The 26046-nt window shown below is 36.8% G+C and overlaps 2 protein-coding genes across 9 annotated transcripts; both read left to right on the top strand.

Moving 5' to 3' along the window:
- The first annotated feature begins 142 nt into the window (after positions 1 to 142).
- Positions 143 to 4345, top strand: LOC113508410. The gene is made up of 10 exons (XM_026891441.1): positions 143 to 302; positions 526 to 717; positions 1104 to 1208; positions 1514 to 1769; positions 1969 to 2096; positions 2269 to 2463; positions 2561 to 2958; positions 3102 to 3159; positions 3427 to 3594; positions 4124 to 4345. Exons 1-10 carry the CDS (start codon positions 261 to 263, stop codon positions 4289 to 4291), a joined length of 1710 nt encoding a protein of 569 aa, XP_026747242.1. The 5' UTR covers positions 143 to 260; the 3' UTR covers positions 4292 to 4345.
- A 1953-nt stretch (positions 4346 to 6298) lies between these two features.
- On the top strand, positions 6299 to 25916 carry LOC113508408. 8 transcript variants are annotated; one of them, XM_026891435.1, is made up of 9 exons: positions 6299 to 6702; positions 13500 to 13683; positions 16044 to 16178; positions 18895 to 19077; positions 20066 to 20325; positions 21486 to 24012; positions 24084 to 24290; positions 24541 to 24665; positions 24834 to 25916. In XM_026891435.1, the coding sequence occupies exons 2-9, from the start codon at positions 13578 to 13580 to the stop codon at positions 25611 to 25613; spliced, it is 4323 nt and encodes a 1440-aa protein (XP_026747236.1). In that variant the 5' UTR covers positions 6299 to 6702; positions 13500 to 13577; the 3' UTR covers positions 25614 to 25916. The 8 variants fall into 8 exon arrangements, with proteins under 8 accessions (XP_026747236.1, XP_026747239.1, XP_026747235.1 ...); XM_026891434.1 differs by lacking the exon at positions 6299 to 6702 and adding an exon at positions 12894 to 13042 and having other exon boundaries at positions 18898 to 19077; XM_026891433.1 differs by lacking the exon at positions 6299 to 6702 and adding an exon at positions 12894 to 13042.
- The last annotated feature ends 130 nt before the right edge of the window (positions 25917 to 26046 follow it).

Raw genomic sequence — 26046 nt, 5'->3', positions numbered from 1 at the left:
TTACACTGGGTATTTATGTCACTACCTGCTTCCTTCCTGTTCACAGTTTTTATTTTATTTTATTGCAAACTAAAATACAACTATCGCGTCTTGCTGAATAAATACTTTTTGTTCTTTGTTTGTTTCAATGTTTTGGCTTAATTGCTTCTGTATTTCTGTAATGACAAGACACTATAAAATTATAGTGACGTTTTCATTAAATTTTGTCTGAAATATTATAAAGTTTCTAGTTTTTGAACAATTTTACTTTTGTAATAAAAATGACTTCGAATATACGAACTGGAGGGTCTAAAAAAGAAATTGTTTGTATACATTATTTATGCATTCTTTATTTTAGAGCAGACTAGAGAAAAATGAACCCAATAATATTATGTGATCACACCATCATACCTAAAACTAAACAATAACAACCGTTTCTTAATCACGTAAATGGTTGCAGTTAGCGCAGTTTGAAACTAAGTAATAGGAGATCTTGAAAAATATGAATAACTGTAATATAATTGCAATACAAAATTTGTTTTTAAGGATCCGGAAGAAATTATGAAACGAAAGTTTCGCGCGAAATGTCGGTTTAAAGCTATAGGGCGTTTGGCAATGGCAAACACATACTGGCTTATAGAGGCTGCGGAACAATATGAGGGTGTTGAAGACGTGAAAAGACGAGTAGCCCAAGCTGTGCGCGGGAAGGCGAAGAAGAAACGACTACTGGGAATTAATGTTAGACCACTATGTATTATGAACTTTTTTTTAGGTTTATTAACTATCGCTCAAATAATGTTTTAAAATAGAAACGTAAAATGACCTGGCGTTAGTCTTTTAAACATGGAGGAAATTAACATTAACTCTTTGCATTTCCTACTTATGTTATCGTAGCAAACATGCCAAAAAGCATAAGAACATCAAATTTTAATATCATTAGAGCATCAAGCTACATATAACAATATAATCGGTGATTTAGGTGTCTCTAAAGGTAGCTTAGTTTTGAGGGGTATAAAATTAGTAAGTAATTAAAAATGTAGTATAAAAGGTATGGTATTCATTAGAATCAGCCTCATAGTTATAATAAAAACGTATTATATGAATGTTTATTCCAATTTCGCCAGGACAAAGCCCTGTTAAATAAAGATGCACATGAAAGGAGTGACTTTGAAAAGAAATATATTTACCGCATTATCGGGGGGCTTAAGTGTTTCAAGAGGTATCCTAATGTAAGTACCTAAATACTTTAATTTTGAAATTAAATTTTCCAATGCCTGATGCAGCTGAATCCGCACATGAAATTGTAGGACAAAATTTTGCAGCCAAGATAAGATTTGTGACATGTAATATATAATTTAAGGTCTATATATAGTTCTGAAGACAGCTGCTTACACTGTGATATATTTTGTTTTAGTAAGACATGTTGCTTAAAGAGGTGTCGGGACGGACGACTCGTATCCTGACAGATGCATATTAGCTATTGCACTCATAATTATTATTGCTAATTATAATTATATTTTCTTTCATTATTCAGCATGTAAAGAAGAAACTGGCCGCGGTAACGTATTTCAGGTATTACGGCCCCAATCGTGTGATAGTACGCCAGCATCATGAGGCCCATGCACTGTATTTCATAGTAACTGGTGACGTCATGGTTAGCCAAATGGTTTTCGACGAACTGCTACAGCAGAATGTGTCCGTCGATATTGGCGTCATGCATCCAGGGGACATGTTTGGCGAAGTCTCTTTGCTGCACAATATTCCAAGAACAGCTACTTGTACAACCGTTGGTAAGGAGAGTTTTAGTGTACGACATTTCAATTGCAATTTACCCGTTGTCCTGATTGTGACCACTTTCCGATCCCAACGGAATCTATCGAAAATCTTATCGACCAAACAGATTACGTATCTTAGGAACAGAAAGCGTTTGGTAGCTTCTATTATCATTTCACGCGCGCACTCGGAAGCTCTAAGTCCATTTATTATCAGGTCATTGTGAGCTGTTGGCACTAATGCAGGAAGACTTCAAGAATGTTCTGCAAGCTTCCGTACAGAAGCAATGGGATGAAGTGCGTCGTGCTATGTCTGCATTCACTTACTTTGATGCACTTGATGAGGTAATGTGATGTTATAAATGCTTAAATGCAACATTATGTAGACGACGTCAGTGTTATATTTTTGAGAGTCATGTATTCTAAGACTTTACGTACGTTAGCATAGCAGTGTGCTATGGTCTCAAAGCAGACTCTTTACTTTTTAACTACTTGCTCTTATGTGTTTTGTTTACAGGTCGCTAGGCGCGAAGGTTGTATTGTGGCTAAAATGAAAGCATACAATAGGAATGAGACTATTTTAGGCGATGGCATGGGCATACCTAATTTCGTTTACTTCATCTTGTCTGGACAATGCCAGATGATTGAGACTCTTCAAATCGCTGTTACCCAAAGATTGGGACACACTTCCTACGTCCTTTATGATCCATATGTACGTTGTGTTACAAAATCATTTTGGGCTTGTTTTTTGTTCAGACATATCAAATTTATACTTAGTACTACAAAACGATGAAATCTCTTACTTTTAGATTCCCAAACAAGAGAGTGATCAGGATATCGATGCGAAATATTTTCAAGCTTATAAAAAAGGCAGAGAAGGTCAATCTGAAGACGCTACACTGCTTTCGTCATCCATGCAAGTGACATCCAGTGCCAAGGGTACAGAAACTATAAAGAAACCCAGTTCGGAACTCTCTAAACAGAAACGGTCTGGGTCTATTAAAAGAGATAGTATAGTCACGATACAAGAAGAGAAGGAAACTGAAGCTTCAACAACCGGCACACCTGCCCCTGCACCGATATTAGAAGATGAAGTTCCAGCTGAGGTTCAAGAGGGCGCAGAGGAACAAGAGGGGATACTTCGTGAAGCTTCCGTTAAATCTGCAGTTCTCATGCAACCTTCTGAGCAGCATCGAGAATCTGTGAGGTGAGTAGTCTAATCTGTAACTAGATTGTAGATTTTTTTTCTCAGAACTTAGCCATTCCAAGATAGTGCTTTTATTATGTCAAAGATGTTAAATATTATCGATACCTTGTCTCTAGCTAATATTAATTTTGTTATTATTACAGGTTCAGTATCCAACATCCAATAATGCCGCCTCCGAATTTAAAGACTTATTTTATGCAGGTTGGATTGTAATAGTCTTTTTAGACTCAATTAGTTCATAGCTTTAGAGAATGACGCCGGACAAAATGTATCGTGCAATGTGACGATTGACCTAAAGGCTAACTGCGATGGGTTCATGTTCCTTTTGAAAATGATGAATCAAAGGCTTTTACCTTAATTTCATCATTTTTTTTGCCATGATTGAGTTATGAAGTTTCGATTCTGAGATGTCTAAATAGATGTAAGTTTCTTTGTAATTAAGAACATGTTTAATCACATTTTATGCAGGTGTGTCTATTCTACCCCGGTTCAACGTTCGGTTTTGGAGAGAATATGCGAGATCGTCGTATTATAGCACTAACACCAGTCGATTGCATGCTAATGCCAAAGATATGGTTGCTACAACGAAACACAGCTAACATCTGGTCAAGGATCGAGCATTATTTGGAGAAAAAGGTACCCTCATTTTATCTAAAGCAAGATTGATTATTGTCCTAAGTCTGGGTGTGTTTGTTCATGTATCTTGAATATACTGAAAGAAATAAACATGAATGAATGGTCAATGGTAAACCCCAGTGAAACAACTTCTAAATGTGAATGGTTCTTCTATAAGTTCTGGGCACATCCAAATGGGTTTCCAGAACAAATGTAGCTGAAACGTCCGGCTAAAACGATATCCCTTAGTCAGTGCACCGTAAATCGCCGTTAATAGTGCGCAAGGTCACTGAATATCCTGATATTGTCCTTCCATTGGACGAATAATTCTCTTTCACTAATAAAAACTCTTTCACACCTACGTTTATATTTATATACTCTTCACCGCTAACATCACAGGTAAATCCTTTTGTAATAGACTTCTTAAACATAAAAAAATGTGTAAAAGTAACTATGCTGTACAAAAACTATTGTGTGCTCACTCAAAGTGCAGTAAAGAAGTGTCTAACCTACGATCTCTATGAGCTCATAAACTGCGTTTTTTTAACAGATTCCGTCAAAAAAGCAGTTGTTCCAAGAGTTTGTCGCAGAACGTCGCTGGCAAGAATTCCGGGAGCAACTCGTAGCCGACGTGGTCGCCAGATCGAAGACGGTCAATTTGACATCCGTACACGATGTACCGTATTCTATACGTATGGAAGAGATGCTAGATATTTAATTTGTTTTTATTTTCTTTCCGCTATTGTTATACCAATAAAAATTTGGAAATCCATTTTTTTTTCTTTTATTGCACGTAAAGTGTGCGCTGGATATGCGATCAGGCAAAGTTAGTAAAGTTAAAAAAAATAAATTGACGCGAAAACATAGTAAACCAGGGTAGATCCCTTGAAAAATAATAAAAAAGTGGTGAGTTGCTAGGCAACTTAAAGAACAAGCTGCAAAATTCTGTTAGAAAATAAAGTAAAATAAAATCCATCGTTATATTAATATATTATACATTATATCACAAGAAAAACTTAAAGAGGTGCAGAAGATTGGAAAGATTTTTTAGGGCGCCGCCGCCAACGAGCGCGCGTTGCGGCGCCCCGAGCGGATACGCCGTTCCTAATGACACATCATGACATGTCATGTTTGTCATCATTATATTATTATTGTTTAGTGTATATTATGTATTATGAACTATTATATCCGCTCAATCACTCAAAATCATAAGGATTTTGGTGCTAGCGACGGTGTGGCGACGCTGCCGGGTGCATCGGGTACCTAGGCCGTGGCTACCCGGTTCTGCGTGCACGGCGAACCTGAAAAAATTGTGTTTTTATTTTTATAATTGTTTTTGTGTTTATTTTTAATTTTTAAATGTATATGTCCCGAGCGCGGGCGGTGATGTGTCTGGGGGTGTTGTTGTGCAACCCACGTCATCTTCTACGGGTGATTTAGTGTGCTGCCTGTATTGTTCTCAGGCACGACATTTTAAGGATAACCTGGGCTTGAGGATACATGTTAGGAAAGTCCACAAATCCCAAAGTGCGTCCTCTTGCCCTGGCCCCAATAATCCGTAACCTAATGTTACCCTCACGACACCAACTCAACCATTCTGGCAAAAAATATCTACTTTAAAAAACTCTCTTCCTATTATAAAACGTATTCCTCGGGGTACAAGGCTTGCAGTTGCTCTGCACCTTGCAAGATGTGTTCGCCTTGCATCTCAAGAGAATACAATAACTGCCTGGGAACAATACTCACCTTCCCATACAAAGTTTTACATGTACAGAAAAATTCGGCTACTCAAAAATCTTTGACATCACAAATTAAAATAAACTGTTCCACATTGAACCTCAGAGTGACGCTAAATTAACTACTTATAAAAAAATAACATAAAGTGATGTCATGGGTGATTAATTGGTAATAAATTAAAATTATTCCAGACTTTTGTCTAGTTATGAACAATTATACAATTGCACAGTCATAACTGTAAAATTATATTGCTAATCTTGATATTTAACGATCGTACGATAAAGTGACAAAGAAGGCTTTATATCCTATTTCTTTGGATACAAATGGCACGTGGGGGCGGAGGCCCATAGCCATAGCAAATAAGAACAGTGACTGATCTACATATTCAGTAGTTTTTGTATATATTATAAAAAGATCGGGGTTCGAGAGGTACCTAGTAAGGCTACTAATTTAATAATAAAAATAACATATTTTTGACTGTATTAAAATTGCCACTCATTTGCGAGCCAAAATAAATAAAAATAATACGAAAAGACTTGCACTGTACCTATGTTACGAGGAATGTGCTTGTGTTGATAGGGTAAGATAAGTGCTAAGAGCTAAAAATAAACCTCTGTCACACGGCCGTATCGCTGGTACACAGACAAAGGTACCTGCGGAGTTAATAGGTACCTAGTAGTTATGTAGGTAGAGGTACATAATGCTTTCTGCGTAGGCAGGCACTTAACTTTCTAGAAAATGAAGATATGGAACCTAAGTGAAAAGTGTTTATAGATACTGTCTGAATAAGATTACAGTATTTTGAAACACTTAGAAGGATTAAATAAAACTTTTATTTATTTATCAGAACCCTGAAATTCCAACTCTGACAAATTGGAAGAAGAATCTGATAATTTCAAATCGGCCATTTTACATGCAAATTATTTTCATAAAATGAAATAAAAATTCGTTCATGCATTGTTCAAAGTTTACCATGACTTACAAAAAAAAAGAGTCCAACAATTAAACTTCCATTGCGCATGCGTGAATCGGGACGGTATTATGGCGTCTGGTTGCCACGGCAACCGGTTTTGGCGGGAAGCGCCCACGCTCGCGGCGCTGCGCAACTAATTCAGCGGTCGGAGATTTACCATCAACTGTACGGTACTCAGCGTGAGTCGTGAACGCCGTCTAAACACATTCGACCGCAGTGCACCGCGAAGAGCGACCGCCGCGTTTCCCGACGACAGCCACGGCTGATCGAAAATTGCGACTGTTAACAGATAACATAGAACTAAATATCTATTCTAGTAATACTATACAGTCTTAACGATTAGATTAACCGCGCCAGTAAAGTGTCGTCCCATTAATTATTAAGCATCTACTTGTTAAAATCAGAGCAGGACTTGGCAGGTGAGTCAACTCTTACTTCATCTGTTTACTAAGATTAAATGTTGAATTAAGTTATGGAGGCCGCGATATTTATATCTTTCAACATTGAGGACTTCAACATAAATATTGAACTCTATGCATACCTAAATAGCCAGATAGTTACCATAGAAAGAATTAGGAATTTACCCATAAAATATAGTACTAGATGACTAGTTTTTCACTTAGTAATTTCAATTTTAAATCGATATCTAGCTTCTAGGTACTAAGAAATCGCATATAAAATGAAGAATAGTCAAATCACATGGGGGGAAACTGTTTTTCCACTGACGCGATGATGGCATGCGACACGCTGAAATTCATTATACACTAATGCATTCGTAATACTAATATTTTACCTACGTACCTGGTATCTATGCATAGTATCTACATCTAGTGATTAGGGTCGCCGGTGGGTGTCTAAATAATTTATCGATTGTTAAATACTATCGATTACGACTACGGTAATACAGTGTATAAAGATTTTATTTCAAATATTACTAGCCACTGTAATTCATTTGTAATTTAGCGTTACATTTTCAGCTATAGTATAGTAATTGTTCCTCAAATCAATAAGGTAGTCTCGTCAACCATTTAGTTTTGGAAATATTAAAAGAGAGTTATGGATCTTCCGTAGCTGACAATTTTTTTCGTAGAACATTCGAGTCGCCTTTTCGTTAAGTTCAGCCTTTTCATAAATTTACTTCTATGGCAACATACAAAGTAGGTACATACACGAACCTATGTCAGGCTTAATTTTATTTTTATTGGAATAAACTATAAAACTAAATCAATAAAAATCCAAACAAGCAAGAAAAAAAAAATCGATGTGAATCAAAGAAATTTTATTTGTTACCAAAAATTTGCAGCGACAGGATTAGCTGTTCTGAACATGTTTATATTAATTGCCTAAATAAATCATTCATCATCAATAGAAATGAGCACAACTTAATTTAAATAAATAAAACCAACCGAGTCCGTCACTTTGTCGTTTAGCGCATTGGCATTCACATGCCAATCAGTTCGCGAGTATTGTTACTCTTTGTATGTCAATCAATTACCAAGTATTATCAGAGATCTAACGCGAAGCGACAATATCGTCTTCCGCATCTGAGATCTTGTTAAATAATACGTCTTACTTGGATGCTAGAACATGGGTACAGTATTATCAAATAGTCTTTCCGCATCGGCAGGTGTATGTTTATCTGATTGATTGTAACAGCAACCTTCACATTTTGACCTCTCGGCAAAATGTTTCCTGATGGTGTTGTAATGAAATGCATGAGCTCGTCGAGTTCGAAATAGTCGATGACGACATGCGCTGCCCCAGCCGGCTACCGGACAGGTTATCGGCAAATGAGCTCAATTGAGACAACACTTGTTCTGATAAAAGACTGTTATTGGATAACTGAAGCTAGACCAACGTTTATGTTCAATGTCAGATTAATTAATACATACCTCGTACCCATATCGTTATAGATCTAGGCTCTACAGGTAATTTGCCTATAACTACAATCAGCAATCAGCCACATTCGCTTGTTTATTAGACATCTTGAATATTCATAACAAATTACGTCGCTTGAAAGTTGAACACAACAATATTTATAATCCACTCGAACATAACAACGCGGCAACGGCAAAAAACGAAAATATCACGCAAGGACACAAAAATCGCTATACAAATAGAGTAGGTAGCATGAAATAGGTTATGGTACGACAGAAAACGCATTCACGTAAAAGTTTGAATATTCGCGAAGGTTTCAGGACGCAACGGATGGCCCAAATACGATTTTATTCATTTTTCACGGCGACAGTGACTCGTACGACCTGGCACTGAATTAGCTTTTCTTTCAGTCGGTGACGACTCCAATATAGTCACGGTTTTTATATGTACCTTGCATTTGACGAACGTGTGTTGTAAATATGTTTTCGTTTGATGTTTTATAAACAATGATATCTTTGAGTTTTTCTGTAATTGTCGAAGATAGCTCGTGTACCCTATATGTATAAATTGGTATTACATAATAGGTTTATCACTTTTCGCGCAGTTAACAATAAACATTTTAGTAGATATCTACATACCACCGTTTCAATTCTCGATTGTACTAGAAAGTAAAGCAGAAGTAGGTAACCTGTAAGAAAGTAGTTAATTAATAATGTATCTAGCTGGTCTCCTTATTTCAATAGTATGTTTATTTATAGCCCAACCACGGGGACAACTGTACAACATGTACATCGATCCATTATCCATTGTATTTCCTTTGATAAACTTCTTGTTTTCTGAATCACTAATGTAGAGCAGAATGTATTCGTAATTTACACGTAATAATTCATCATAATAGGCAAGTGGGCGATCGATCAACTATTCGAATTAACATGTTACTTGACACGAGTTAAGATGTATTTATATCACGGTAAAATAATAATACATCGTAGTAAATAGTAATAATGCCATTCTCGAAAGGTTTTATGCCTGGCAAAGATCTCTTTTCATATCAAGAAGGATTTAACATTGGCATGAATTATATCGATTAATACATATTAGCTACTATTAGCCACTTTAAAATAGAAAAGTTTCAAGTCCCCTCAAGGTGTTGAATCAGGCCCTTAAGTAAACACTTATATTTTGTTACCACAGCACTCCATAATATATTAAATGACAATTATCTTTTATCACTCCGTTGCGATCAGCTGTGGCTGAGTGCTTACCATTTTATGCTAATGGCTTCACTTTCACGTCTTCATTATTGTCACGAGACTCACGTTGTTCATGTATAATTAGGAATTACTAATAGCTTTTAAGTCGTTCCTGCTCAAATTATCCTTATCTGAAAGGATGGACTAAGAGAAATGATCTGTTGTATTGTGTAGATAATGAAGTTAACTTCACATAGTCATAAAATCTTTTTTTCGCGACTCTAGGCATAAAATAAATTCTACCCGTATTAAAAAAGCTGCTTTAAAAGGACCTTGTAGCTTCAGATATGATGTATCCCGGTGAATAACCTTCAATTGTTTTTGACAATTGAGTAATGAGTTTACTGCGTTTCCTAGCATGTGGCACGTAGGAATAAATCCTAACAAACCTGTCACTCAGGCTCTAGGGATGTGGGCGACGCGTGAAGGCGTACTAATGAGTAACCCGACTAGTATTACCTTATAGGACCGTGTATGATGGCAATTGATTCAGCGATAACATACATATGATCGCTATTGTTTAAAACCAAGATGTATTTAGATGATTTCCATTCAAATCATATTTGTTTAATTCAGTATATTATCATAAAGCTTCTTAATATATCTTGTTTTGTCTGATGCAGCTTTCAAAAAGGAAAGTTTTACGTATAATTATTGATTTTATGCTGTCTTCACGTAAAAGGCGAATAAAATATGTTTTTTTTAAAAAACACTCGACCACGACAGATTGACACGATAACTGTCCTGTTACTCAAAGTTCAAACAGTTATGATTATAAATACATAAAACGACCACGCATATTGTGAGAAAAAATCTAGTAATAAGGTAATCATTTTGCGATAACATTTATTGTTGGTAATTCCAACTTGAAAGAGTGCTTCTCTTGAATATTTTATTTATTTACTTTTATTTTTATTTATGAATATAATCTTTTAGCCAAGTCAAAAGAGGTCAAATTATTTATTGGTATAGAATCATTTCGTAACTCGTTATTTTATCTGTACTACTAATAACTTCGACATTTAAAATACAAGAACCAATCCAAATTGGAGTAGTACCGTCGGTCTCCATATAAGGATGGAACAAAATATATGCCACAGCCCATACTTCATGGTCGTTTTATTTGTGTTGCGAACAGTAAGCAATCCAATTGGGAAGCTTATAGGTTCAACAACCACTGCGTATCGCAACTTATGTCACATAAGACGCAAAAGGAGTAACAACTTTCTACACAACTGACTACCTAGATTTTGCGAAACAGCTAAATCTGACCATACAGGGCTATGCGTATGTGGAACGAACGTTTAATTTTCTATCTTAAGTTCGTTTGTATTCTTGTCGATATTGTTTATTTATTGTAATATTGTTTAACAACAAAAACACAAAAAAATAAAAACCTTTTTCTAATAAAGTAGTACTGAGCCGTACTTGATGAAATTGTTATAGGACTGAATAGAATGACTATTTTGCGTTCAATGACAATCGGGCTCCGAATTTTAAATCGGTTGAAAAGTTAAATAAATGGATGCATCTTATAATTTTTTGTTGATACATTAATATGCTCAACTTTGAAAATAGTACACATTTCTGTAGCAATATCAGTTCACTTCAAACCCTAACAATACAAATATCAAACTAAATAACTAATACTTTCCTAGATTTTCCACACAGACGTGTATTATTATTTTTATGCACGCGACGGTGACACATGTGACCTCTTTGTCATTACCTGGTATTCGTGTGCTAGCATAATTAAATGCAGGAACTGTAACGACTCTTTGATTACTTTAACTTTTCAGTAAATCATATATTACTGGCATTTGCTTGCGACTGCGGATTTTACATTTGACCTTTTCGGTTTTTGTAGAATAAAACATTGGAATGGTCTTATTCCGGCATTTTCATATAATGTCAAATATCGGACTGGGGATGAAATAAATAGGTTTTGTAGTTCAAAAATATACTGATATCGCAACTTTTAAAGTATGTTTGATGTCATAATATAGCATAATGGCTGCGGGGAATACTACCAATGCTTTGAACTGCTTCATATGCAGCATAACCTGCATAACACATGGCCATAATCTTAGCAGATCCGAGCATTGTACAAAACAGTCTAGTACAATTGAACGCAAGACCAAAAAGAGCTTGAATGCGGAAAAAGACCATAAGGTCCGTATAAAAAAAACTTCGCTAGGTTACGACCTTTAATCTTGAGGCTTAATACCTTAAGTGCAGATGCTGAGTCAGGGCATTCAGGGCTAACGTCTTCCGGTCTGCCCGGATATTTTTCGGAGTATTAATATTAATATTAACGAGTATTGAATAGAACATTTGCATATAAAAAAAATGCAACAACAAATTAAACTCACGAGGTCTCTGAAATTTAATAAATATAGTGTGTGGGCTCGATTCGAAATAAATTATAAAGAATAAAAAGTGCCGAATTTCCTCAATACGAATAACACAATTTGGTATGCAATTATTCCATAAGAGTTTTGCTCAAAGAGGCTCAAAAGAGTTCTGGCAATTTTTAAAAGTGCCTGAAAAATCCATTCGGACAGAAAATGATTTTGAATAACTAGCATTCCCGAGGTTAGTATGTAGATATCTTAATCTATCGACATACAATACATAATGAGATAACCCCTATACAATGTTCATCTCATAGTTGCATAAATGACCAAAATAGGAGTATGACGCCATCGCAAGAGAGATCCACGTGATTGTATGTGATGCGTGAACAAATGAATACGAAAGTTTAATGGCTTTTAGTTGAGCAAAAAACAATGTTATTACCTCAGCAACTTATGGTTTTATGAGCTGGGGACCAATCAGTACTTAAAATAAAAATTATGGTATATATGAAGATGCGATATGACACTAGTTGTGTAGCGCGCTATCTTGCTTCCACAACTGCAAATACTGCAATGATCTTGCTTTCAGAGCTAGTAGTAAGGCCTCTATTGAGTCTTCATAGAATTCATTTCTTATTTCATTTTTGTTTTCTCTGCAGTAAAATTCTTGCCAAGTCCGGGTCATTAATCAATAATCCCTTGAATAGACTGGTAAAAAACTAAACATGTTTCGGTGATAATAGCAACTTATAAGCTGGTTTTAAACGTTCTTGCTTAATTATTACTAAACGAGATTCCGCGAAATGAGATATCATAAATTAATTCTTAAGATGTTGTTTCTCTGCCAGGGTAGAAAACCAGATCAATAATAGCTGTATAAAAATAAATAAATATTGTAGATACCTATATAACCCTGTTTTTTTTATGGAGCTCAATAATTTACGAACGCTCATAGATTTATAGTTTAAAAAAAAGTATTACTTTAGTTTCAGTAAAACCTCATTGAAACAAAATAAAAAAAGTATCTTAGTAAACATTTTGACATATTATTTACTTGTCAATAGCGTTTGGATGGTTGTTAATTAGATTTTTTTATGGATTTATTAGTATGCGTATTAAATAAATCAAAATCTTACTTTTGTATACGTATTTAAGTTTTTAATTAATTATTTCTAACGTATGTTGCTGTGGTGAAGTATTATAAATAGATATCAACAGCACCAAAATCCCACAATATGAGTAATACAGCAGCTGCAGAACAACCTTTACCGGTAAAACTATTTTATTTGGTTAAATGTTTTCTGAACGTCTCAGCTAATTATGAAAATATATATCACGATGTCCTTGTGGCTGTTTTCATAGTATCATTAGTCATACATCTTGTGGTAACTTAATTACTTTGACACGTTTATGAGAAATGTAGTATAAACATACGTCCATGCGCGATATTTATTGAATTCTAATTCATAAATAAATATTCAAAACTCTTTCTTAATATGTATAACACAGATGTAGATTAGAACCACTAAAAATTAGAGAGGTTAGTGACTCCAGAGGTTTTAGCTTTTGCGTCTTAAGTTCAAGAAAATGGTAATTTTATTCATAGATGCTTAAACCGCATCCATATCTAGATTAGATTAATTTACCTGCCGTATTATAATATTCTAAAGAGAAAATATTTAGTTGTAAAACAAGTAGATAGTTTAAGTTCTGAAAAATATATTTCAGAGCTTTGCGAAACCGATAGTAAGGACTGCTCGGACCTCGTCATCGATATCGAAGGGGCTCTTTCCGTGCGAGGGTCCGATGGGCGTACGGCAGAACCCGTGGACACCAACAAAACGCCGTGGGCCCATAGCTGCCGAAGCCTCCAGTCCCGGACCAGCGGTCGTGTCACTTCCTTCACTTATAGGTATGTCTTAAGTAGATTGAGATCCATCGAAACGTTTACGAAATGCACGTTATATTCTCGTGTCTACCACAGCCGTAATGTATGTGCTGTGGTAGACACGAGAATGGATCTTATCTCCAAGTAAGCTTAATGATGATAATATCGCAGACAGTCTCGGCCATGGCAATCACTTTAATAGAGATTGGTGTTCATGTGTCGCGGCTAACGTAGCATATCTTCTTGGAAATAGCTAGCACATTGAGATGGCACGACACGCAAAACTTTGGTACCTTTGTAATATTAAAGTTATACACATTCTAACAAATAAAGAAAAGACATTAAATGCTTTTTCATGCTCTCATTATCCTGACAATCACGCGGCAGAACTCGGTTCATAGTATGAAGTGTCCGTGCAATCGTGAAAAAGATTCCCGGGTTTTAGAAAAGTCAATAGCTAGGGAAAAAGAACATAATTCAGGCGTGTTGCATTGTGTTCTTCCTTCACTGTAATTGCGTACAATAACTATATACTGTTTTTTTTGCATCGCGTAGATAAGCAAGATTTTATATTAATAAATCATTTAATTTTATTCACATTTTTACGCAAACATTTCGTCGGAAATACCAGAATTCAGGAAACAATGCTGTTTGGGTATTCTTAAGTACACAGCAATTGTCTAAAAGTAAAATAAAATACTGTGACAATGTAGTTTAAATAGTTGTTTGGTTGGCTGTGTACACAAAATGTGACAAAGTGTTACACAGTAGAAAAGGTTCAGTAGTTCCACTTTGTACTGTGTATCGTACCTACGTATCTTTTTTTGCCTACTGGCTGAAAGATGACAGTGCTACAACAGTATTTTTTTTTTTCTATCTGCTTTACTCAGTTCGTAAAGTATACGATTGTTTCGATGAACATCTGATTATAATCACGACTTTGTACTATGTCGATTGGCTATTTGTAGTTTATTATCAATCTGAGGTAACGTCACAGTGAAGCTCGTGACTGCATAGTGGAATGGAGCTCCTTGTTAGTATCGTTGCTTTTGTGTTCGTAGACAAGCACTGATGAAATAGTTGAAATACATAGAACCGACTCAACAATCCTTTTGGACGATTTACGTGACTCTGAGTTTCTCAATAATTTTTAGCGATTGTTTTTTTTTAATGTAGTTTATGAGCTATTATTGCATGTTACGGTCCGGACCGTTTTATGTAGCATTTTTTGTTAACAAATGATTTCTTACGTTCTATTCGTTGTGCCATCAATAAAAAAAGTGTGTCCGATAAAACTGTCCGGTAAAACGGTCAATGTGCGAACCGGCTGTTAGAGTGGTCCTTCTGTATATGTATTTAAGTTTGTCGGTAACAGTATGGTCATTTCTTTATGGTCGCGTGTATTTCGACCGGCGTTATTTATTGTTCACGTCCTCTCGAGCTCGCGCTTACGTCACCCATCCCACTCCAATAGAGGTTGTGTTTTGAGTTGTGAGATTATCGCCTGCGCACCGCACACCGGCCTTGCTCGTCCGGCCTGTTGATATACAAAGTGACATCATGTTTATAATGTTATTCGCCGAATAATATCGCACATTTATTTTTACTCGTAAAGTACAAAATAGATTAATCGATTCTCACGTGTTTTTGTTTCTTTTGTTGAGAAGAATGTGTAATAGTTGTATTAGTTGTTCATTTACATTCCTTGCATGCGCATCACATGGGCGAGCAATCATTCAATCGGTGTGAGCGTTTCTGTTCTAGGAAATGTTATAGTTACATTTGTTAATTTCGTTTTATAAGTAACGTGGGCGAAACATTGACCCTGTTCAAGGTGAGCTCTATCAGTGCGTGTGATATACAATATGGTTTGACATTGACCAAGCGTCTCGTAAGTGCTATAATATTATGTATTGTATTTTGCAGTGTTGTATTTCAATCTATACACGTTTTTCCAAAGTTGAGGCCTACTCAACTTGTTTACTATTTTTGTTAAGGATGCTAAGTTATATGTTTATTATTTTCCGCTCACGATTCGTGTTTTTGGGTCTTACGACAAGAAGTCTGTCCTTTTTGGGTGGAAGCTTGTAGTCAAGAATAATTTAGCAGATCGGGTCTGAAAGTGTTATTGCAACATAAAAATATATTTTAAGAGTTGTTTTTAAGTACCATTTTCATGAAAAATCTTCGTTTTAATGTTTATGCTGCGCGATTTATGTTGTTATGTTGTCATAACGATGGGCTTGAGAATGACTTTTTTATCGACAAACACTTGCTTAATAGCATATCTAATAATATTAAATATGAAAAATGGTTTAATTTCAATTGAGAGTAATTTAATGAAAGAATTTGAGACAGTAAAATAATTTTCGGATTATTCGCAGGTAAACCACCTCAAGAATCTCGCAGACCACGAGCTCCAGCTTTTACTTTTGGCCAAAAGCTGGATCCCCCTGGTACCACTGTCAAACTTGGGCCCGGACCAGCCTCATACAACACAGAAGGAATGACAGCCAAAGGTGAGTCCATTAGTTCCTTTTCAACCTCAAAGAGAAATCTATTGACACAATTGTGCCAGTTTAAGTGAATCGATGGCATAAAACCATAAATGAGTTGCGTGTCCTGAGGAAATTTCTCCAAAACTACTAACCAAATCGTCTGCCTACGACGGTCGCATGATTTGGGCGTCAAAGCGGTCGTTTACTGAGCCAATAAACTAAATGTTGTTTTGGATAGTCATTTAGATTTAACAAAATTGTTAGCACTTCTACAGCTGTAATTTTCTTATTCGTCTATATTGGAGCCTAATTGTTTGAATTTGTCAGACAGTCGTCCTGTATGAACAAAATGTATTATATTGATTTTAAATAGATAGCCGCGCCCACTTGGCAGATGCCTCGGAACTACTAGAGCGCATCCCGCAGTGCCGCCAGACGTCTACAGCATAAAGTTGTAGAATTTACGTATACTTGGCTCGTATAGAACGTTTGTGGGAAGTTGTTCAATTGTCGTTTACTAGATAATTGCTTGGGTTATATTAGCTCGAACTAAACCGTTTGTTTTTCTATAGTACACGATTATACAGTCTGCCGCCTACGAATTATACGGCTATACGCAGTATTTAGTCAGTTACTGAAGATTGAAATGATTATTCCCAATTAACTGTGTTTACATCAATAATCAATTATCGCCGTATTTGTTTTTGGGTATTCTAGAAAAGATTACAAAGATTTGCTGCAAATGGTGTAAGTATATAATTTCATGGTATTGTTTGAGGAATGGAAAGAGGATTATTTTTCTTTATTTTTTCTCCCTTTGTAGACAGTTCCGAGGAGCTCACGTATAAAAGCGTGTTTTAAAGTCATGTTAAATACGTAGTTTTGCTTTGAAATGTACTTTGTTCGGAATGTAACATTTCTTCCCGAATGAATGTTAAATGGGCCGCATTTTCTTCACATCGTGATTCATGCTGCACAATGTAAGTGGGTCATGACTGCAGTCTGATTTGCATAAGCGATGTCGTCTGCAGTTATTTCGTACTTGTTTACTTAGGTACTTATAATATTTTAACTAGTTACGTGATTCTTGCTCATTTTCCTTAATAGAAAAGGCATTTTTATTGCAATAAATATTATTTACTGCCAGCTATAAAAGCAGATAAATTTATACCACAATTGGTATTTAAACATAACTATTTATTCTACGAGTACCTGTGCTTAGGAACTATACAATAACATCGTTAGTTTATTTTAATCCCACGGATCTATTGTTTTACAGTTAATACTTTTCACTGAATATTATTTAAAGGGGACAGAAAAAATAAATTAGTAAATGATCGCTAGGTTTTCCCGATCCTTGCGCTAGTAAACCACAACATGATACACGATGTCAATAGCAATGAATGTATTTAAATTAATGAAATCATTGAAACGAATAATCATAGGGAATGAACTATACAAATCATATATAATGTTATGTTCTTAATTGGACAATTACTGTGGCATTGGATGTTCGTAGCGTTCGTTAGTGAGTTTCTCTGGCTGCGACTGCATTTGGTCGGTGTCGCCAAATAAGTCCGTATTGGCGAAGGTGATCGGCGGGCGGTGAGTCAGCACGTCGTGTAGGTGCCCGGTCGGACCCTCACTGTCTCGACTTCTCGACTCTCGGCTCAATACGAGCTCAGTCGCGCATCCAACTCGCTTCACTCGCCACTCTTCCAGGCAACCTAGAGCTTGTATTAAACAAGTTGTGTTTAGGATAAGTGCTAGAGATATCGAGTGCAGTGTGTACTTACTTGGACGTGTGGATTCATTTGGTAAATAATTTCAATTTTGTTCTTACGTTCAGTTCTTAATTTCAGTTTTGTTAAGATTCAAAGCTTACGGTTATTTCAAGTTTTACGGAGGTCAAGTGAAAAGTTGTAGGAAAGTTTTTATTGTTATAAGCAGCAGCAGTACTAAGCGTTTTATTGATTTTCCTATTCTTAGTTTGGTAGTCTATTACAGGATAAATAACAATGTTTTGATGGCAATATAGGTAGGTACTATTGATTAAAAAGTAGGAATTGGTGTATTACGGGTTTTTTGGTTTTGCTACAGTTATTTAATATTTTATTCATTCAACTTTATTGCAGTATGCTGGATAAGATAACTTTACTTCAGTTCATAATAATTATTTAAATACATGCATTGAATAAGTAATAGATTTCCTGTTTGCATTAAATACAATTAATTTCATTGGATAAATAAAATTTGTATTTGTAGGTTTAGTTAACTTTATGATGCTACCTAAGTTTTCAGTAAAATTTATAAAAAGCCCTTATTCTATTTAAAGATTATAATATCATCATTTGTTTATACATATATTTTTAAAAGAAAGCGAAAAAGGTGAGTGTTTTAATTTATTGTTTTTTGTTTTCTTTTTAGTTAATAGTATTGAATAGAAACTTTAAAATGAGCATCTGTTTGCACAATATTTATTCTAGAATTAGGTAGGTACAAATGAAGGGACAAAACATAGAGGTACGGTTAAGCAGTATCGAAAATTGTTTAAGAAAATCAGTATTTCATAATTTATTACCAGCATTCAGTATCTAGAACTCTCTGTCTACGCAGTTCAAAATATTGATCCGCATCTACATCGAAAATAGGTCAAACTGCATGATTCCCTACTGCAAAGCCTCTCGATATTGACCAGTAGTGTAGTAACGTACAACGTACCGGTTGGTCGAACAAGCAGGGCGCTCCGCGGCGCCCGCTGCGTCCCTGCACGGGCGTTGGCCGCCGCCGCGCGTCGCCCCGACACCGGCTCCGTGTGACTACGAGCCTATCAAAGCAGTCAGAGCCGTTTACGACCACGCTCCGGCCTTCTCCATCGGCCTCCGAGTAGCACCGCCGCAGCCCGCCGGCAAAACGCCAGGTTTATGAAACTCGTAGCATGTGGCTGTGTCATCTAGCTTTGACCTTTCTTTAGTAGCTTTCGTGTTGTTTTGAGTTCATTCACGTTTTGTAGCAGATGCTGTACGTAGAGAACAGATGTAAGTTGACCTTTAAGTTGAGGTCATCGTTTATTTAAGTAGTTTTTATTTGCGATTATCGTATGTTTATATTTTTATTGTTCAAACTTAGGTACAAATGTATTTAGAGCTATTCTTAAATTTTGCACACTGCAAATTCATTTTCGTTGCTACACCAAAATCTTCGGCTCATCACTTCACGGTCGTGTATTGATAGGAACGCTTCGTTTTTCAAACAGTTTGTTTTTTTGTATGATTTATTCATAAGGAGCGTTATAAGGCCTATTTCGTGGTATACTGAAGTTCCAACTTAGCTGCACTGAGATAACTAAAGGTCATTTGGTGTCCAATGACGTAACATCCTCACTTTGCTCATCGTTATACATATTTCAGCAACACAAATATTTTAGTTATCACATCTTTGTATTCCTTCAGATGCTACAAAGACATCTCTAAGCTTCTAAGAATTATTTTATTTTATTTTGCCCGTCTTTGCTTAGTAATTGATGCCTGATGTCACTTTTATTATTCAATCATTAGTAGTTTTTGTGACACATTGTTTTCTTACGTTGTGAATTTATTTACTGTTCATTAAATAAGTTAAAGTAGGTACATGATGAGTTGTACCTAGTTTAAAACATTTTAGTATTGTATTAATTTCAGTTATATTATACAATAACTGATACCCGGCGTCTGAAAGGCTGATAACAGAAAACAAAACGCTTCATTTAAATTAAAATTTGTGGATACAAAGGCAATGAAAGCTTCACTGGTTGCCTTTGCAAGAAGCATTTGACAACAGATACATTAAACTATATCAGCCTTTTAGTAATCGGATTTCTTACTATTTACTTTACTTGTTCTCATAGATAAATTACTTGTTATTTACAGCGCCAAACACATATTCTATGCCACCTGTTCTCGGCGAAGCCAAGGAGGGTGGTAAACGCGCTGCGCCGGCGTACAGCATCACCGGGCGTGGTAAAGCACTCGAGTCAAAGGGTCTACAGCCCGGCCCAGGGACCTACACCACTGACAAAGCTTCTACGGTGCTCACCAAGCGGCCTCCCGCTTACACTATCGCACCCAGAAGAGAACAGAGGCCTCCCACAGCCGCGGTACCAGGCCCTGGTGTTTATTGCCCTGAAAAGGTAATTAGAAATTTCTCAGATATATTCCCTTCAGACATAACTATTAACTCTTCATTGCTTAACAGTCCCATTTTTAAGATGAATAACTGCCTGATCATATTTCTTGTTGCGACCTTTACTGCTTCAATCATTGTCTGTATACTTGTGTGAAATAGTCCGAGTCGAGGCGCGCCAGATGATGTCAGCATGCGCATGAATTTTGTGCATAAATTAATTTAAGAATTGAATACTTCCTAAATTCATTCCACGCGGAAGCTTACTTCAGTGTCAGTTACTCTCGCATTGAGGTTTGTTCAGTAGTGGGCGTGTATTCGCAATAAACAATTGACAACATCTGTAGCCTTCCGCCTACTAATATCGACTGTGATCAATGCTTTCAAATTGCGACCCATTTATGCATAGAGCATTTGTACCGGAGACGGAATTTCACCAATTAAGCATGTTATTATTTATTATGATTATTAAAGCTTAACGTTTCACCTCAGTTGAATGATCGGTGATATTGATACTGATTGCAAGTTTGGTTTGGAGTTCAATCTTTGGTTTGAATGGTCTAGTTGTGTATTGAATGGCATCATATGTACTAACCCGGGGGTGGTGGACGCAGGTGTGCGTGAACCTGCCGTGGGCGCCGGCGCACACGTTCGGCATCCGGCACTCGCAGTACGCAGGCCAGGCGGTGCACTACCCCGCGCCCGAAGGGATCCCCGCCATCTAACCGACATCCGTCTGTAACCAAGATACTCATCCATCTTTATCATTCACCGTCACGCTTTGTGGGGGCTAAGATCCTTCTATTGTTTTAATGTATTTATTATTTTGTGATGTATATAAAATTGATTATTAAAATATTCTTCTAATAAAATCAGTTTAGTTTATAGCGGAATAACTAAGTCATGAGCATACTATATTATATTTACATTGATATTGCCAATAACTTATTTACTGAAGCATATTTATAGTATTTGCATGCTGCCGCTTCTACTGTTCGGCCAATAATAAGGTACATGGTTGTTGTTTATCTTTTCTATGTATGTAGCCAATATGTATTTATACATTTAAGTAAAGTTTTTGTAGTAAACTGAATTGAGGTAGCAGATTTTTGTTTTGCATAGAATAATAATTTTGATGTGATTCTTATTCATTTCTTGTGATTTCAGGGTGACAGAACAACCCATCGTGCGAAAAGTACAAGAAGCACATTCTCAAGAAAAATGAAACTCGAAAAAGCCGAACCAATTCCCGCACCTAATGCTTACTGTCCTGAAAAGGCAGATAGGTTACTAAGAGCAAAATCTCCAGCTTTCTCTTTTGGAACTAAAACTGAAGTAATTAAAATACACAACGCACCTGCTCCTAATGTTTATTCACCAGAAAAATCTATCAACGCGCTTAAAAATGGGCCGAAATATACTTTAGCTGGCAAAGGTGTATGTGAAAAGTTGGAAGTAACCCCAGGTCCGAACTACTATAGCCCCCAGAAGGCTGATAAAATACTACATGAAAGTTCCCCGTCTTATACGATGCGATCGAAAGAAGTTGTTGAAAAATTTGAGCAAACACCAGCCCCAAACGTATATGCTCCTGAAAAGTCTATGCATATGTTGAACGGTGGACCCAAGTATACTATTTCTGGAAAGGGAGTGTCTTCCAAGATGACAGTAACCCCAGCGCCTAATAGTTACAGTCCTGAAAAGGCTGACAAAGTCCTGCATGAAAGTTCACCTGCTTATTCATTTAGAATTAAAGAACAAACAGTCATTCGAAGTGAATCTCCGGCACCAAATGTATACGCTCCAGAAAAATCCATCCATATGTTAGATAGTACTCCAAAATTCACCATGGGTGGTAAAGGTCACTGTGACAAAATTGAAAATACACCCGCTCCTAATGCTTATTGCCCTGATAAAGCAGACAAAATCTTGCACGAATCATCTCCTGCTTATTCGTTTAGGGTAAAAGATAATATAAAAATAACTGACAACACTCCTGGTCCTAACGTTTATACGCCAGAGAATTCTGTCAATATGTTTCATAGCTCTCCTAAGTACAGCATGGCGGGAAAAGGATCAACCCCAAAGTCCGATTACGTGCCGGCACCTAACACTTACAGCCTTGATAAGGCTGATAAGCTTCTTCACGAGTCTTCACCCGCTTATTCTTTTAGACCAAAGACTGCTACTGATAAACCTAGTGATACGCCAGCCCCAAATAACTACGACCCACACTTATTAGACGGTACGCCTAAATTTAGTATGTATGGCAAAGGCCACGACGCAAAACCTTTTAATACTCCAGGACCTAACGCTTACGATCCCCATCTACCTGATGATGCCCCAAAGTATTCTCTAGCTGGCAAAGGTCATGATCCTAAACATTTTAATACTCCAGGACCTAACGCTTACGATCCCCATCTGCCTGATGATGCCCCAAAGTATTCTCTAGCTGGCAAAGGTCATGATGCCAAACATTTTAATACTCCAGGACCTAACGCTTATGACCCCCATCTGCCTGATGATGCCCCAAAGTATTCTCTAGCTGGCAAAGGTCATGATGCCAAACATTTTAATACTCCAGGACCTAACGCTTACGACCCCCATCTGCCTGATGATGCCCCTAAGTATTCTCTAGCTGGAAGAGGCCATGATGCCAAACATTTTAATACTCCAGGACCTAACGCTTATGATCCTCATCTACCCGACGGCACGCCCAGATTTACTATGTCTGGAAGAGCGCCTGATAGTAAAATATCGGACGTACCTGCTCCAAATGCATACGACCCGCATTTACCTGATGGTACTCCTAAATATTCTTTAGGCGGAAGAGGGCATGATTTAAAACCGTCGGATACGCCTGGTCCCAACTCCTATGATCCCCATTTACCGTCTAATACTCCCAAATTTACAATCTCAGGTAAAGGACCTGACGCTAAGATCTCCGATGTTCCTGCCCCTAACAAATACGATCCTCATTACATAGATGGTACTCCTAAATTCACTATTGCTGGTAAAGGACTACCTGGGAAAATCGATAATAATCCCGCTCCTAATGCTTACAATCCTGAGAAAAGTGACAAAGTATTATTAGAAAGTTCCCCAGCGTATAGCTTTAGAATTAAACACCAATTAGAGAAACCCAGTAATACACCCGGACCAAACGCCTATGACCCCAGCAAATATGATTACATGTTAGATGGTGCACCTAAATACACTTTTGGAACAAAAGGTCCCGCTGACAAACCATTAAACTATCCAGCTCCTAACGCATACAGTCCAGAAAAAGCTGACAATGTTCTTCATGAACACGCTCCTTCGTATACATTCCGGCCAAAATTAGATGATGGCAAAACATTTAACACACCTGGCCCCAATGCTTATAACCCAGAAAAGGCCAACAAAGAAATTTACGACCATTCCCCCGCTTATTCTTTAGCTCCTAAAGGCAAAGACTCTAAAATAAATGACACTCCAGCTCCTAACGTGTATAGTCCCGAAAAAGCCGACAGGATTCTTCTGGACAGTGCACCAAGATATTCGTTCAGAATAAAGACCAATCCTCACAAGCCAGATGATGTTCCTGCACCAAACAGTTACAACCCGGATAAAGCTGATAAAGTATTGTTGCACAATGCGCCTCAATATTCATTCAGGATCAAAACTGATAACGTCAAAACCGTTGATACTCCAGGTAAGTGACAAAATTAAATGAATATTATATGGATTTTGTGAACTGTTATTATATTTCGAAACGCATTTTAGCACCGAATTCTTACAATATTCCAACGCCCGTTGAAACGCCTCTGTATACAATTTCGGGTAGACATAAGGAACCGATAGACGAGCGCCTGAAGGTTCCTGCTCCTGGAACATATAACCCTGAGAAGGGTTACAAGTTCATGTTGACTTATTCTCCTCAACATACATTCGGTATAAAAATACATACAAATAAATTCGCAGACACTCCTGGTGAGTCAGAGTTTCACAGGCAAATAAGGGGTTACTAATTGTAACAAAGCATGAGAAGCTGAATAAAAACTAATATGGCAATAAGATGGTTTTAACATAATGCTATTCAAAATTCTCGTAATTTAACTAAGTAATACCTTAACGCTAGACAAAAAGATTTAAATCTAAATATACATTAATTATAACAAGGGTCTCGGCAATACTTTCATACCAAAACCAAATTTATTGATGTGATGTAAACTATTTTCAGCTCCGAATTCGTACCGCATTCCGTCTGTATTGGATACTCCGGTATACACGATGTCTGGAAGGCACAAGGTACCTGTAGATGATCGCACGCGAGTTCCCGCGCCTGGCACCTACTCCCCTGAAAAGGTACGTGCGAATATTTGAAGTAAAAATGTATATTAGTTTAAATATTCAAATCAAATAAATGTGGTAAACATGTTGTGTTTAGCCTTCAAAGATTACATATTTCGTTCTACTTGAATTGCAAACAAAAGTAACATGATTTCCAACTAATAAAAATAATGTCAATTACAGGTGCAGATTAACAGAACGCCGCAAATTACCTTTGGTATCAAACACTCGCCTTTATTGGGGCAGCTAAGACCACTACAGCCTCAGCGCCCGTCCGACAGACAAGTCTCACCATCAACAAATACCACTAAGGAAGTCTCCTCTGTTCAAAAGACAACAGTTCATCAGAGCAACCAAGTCGAGAATGTCAAGAACGTAAACCATCAAAATGTAATTGATATTCATGAGTCAAGTGAAATCTTTAACACTGGAGCTCATGTGACTCAAATTAGACACGATAATGATGTCAGAAGCACAACGGTTTCTCCCGATCCAATCCAACACCAAGAAACTCTAACCCAAGAAATTGTTTGGGTTCCGGAGAAGCCATTACGTCGTGGGTCTTACACCATCGATAAAGCCGATGGAAATGGATACTCTGAACATTATGAGCACAGTGAGATTATTCCCGTAGAGAACGGAGTAATAAGAGTAGCAGAAAAAGGAGAAATGGGCGGTAACTGCACAGAAGAAAGGAGCAATGAAGTGATCAGTCGTGAAGGATTCGAACAGAACATTCAAAAGAACGTTAAGAATGCATCTGCTCATGAAAAGAAGCAAGCAGCTACTGAGGAAGTGCGAACAAACACTGACGTCCAGAAACTTGCCAACGGTGGTATTTCTAAAACAACGACTACAACTACGATTAGGAAAGTGGGGACTGCCGCTAGAACCGCTAACGAGTCCACTGCAGTGACTCGCACCGCCACTGTGCTGACGTCACGAGACATTGGCGTCAAATAACTCGACTATAAGGAGCTTTGTCGTGTATTTAGTTCTAATTTTGATCCTACCAATATAATACCTAACAGTAACTTACACACTTTTGATTAACTTAATCGTTACTCGCATGTAACTTTCTATGATTACTAATGCTGTGAGAAATGCAAGCTATATTTATTAATTCTTTACTCGATTATTCTACGATTCGTTTTTTTTTTCGCACAATATATAAAAGGCGCGATCTCTTGCTATTTATGTTACCGTTTTTGTAACGTTATTTAAATGTTATTGTAAGAAAAATGATTTGACAAATAATTATAAGTACTAATATTGTTAAACATTGATAATTTTATTAATAAAGATTTTATTACAAGGGTGTTTTTTTCTGTGAAATGCCTGAAAACTGCGATAGTTATGTAAATATGTTACTCCTGTATTTTCAGCATAAATGGCG

The sequence above is a fragment of the Trichoplusia ni genome, chromosome 2 (assembly GCF_003590095.1).
Source record: "Trichoplusia ni isolate ovarian cell line Hi5 chromosome 2, tn1, whole genome shotgun sequence".
Classification (NCBI taxonomy): domain Eukaryota; kingdom Metazoa; phylum Arthropoda; class Insecta; order Lepidoptera; family Noctuidae; genus Trichoplusia; species Trichoplusia ni.
Note: the sequence above shows the minus strand (reverse complement) of the source record. Positions and strands in the feature narration are given on the sequence as shown.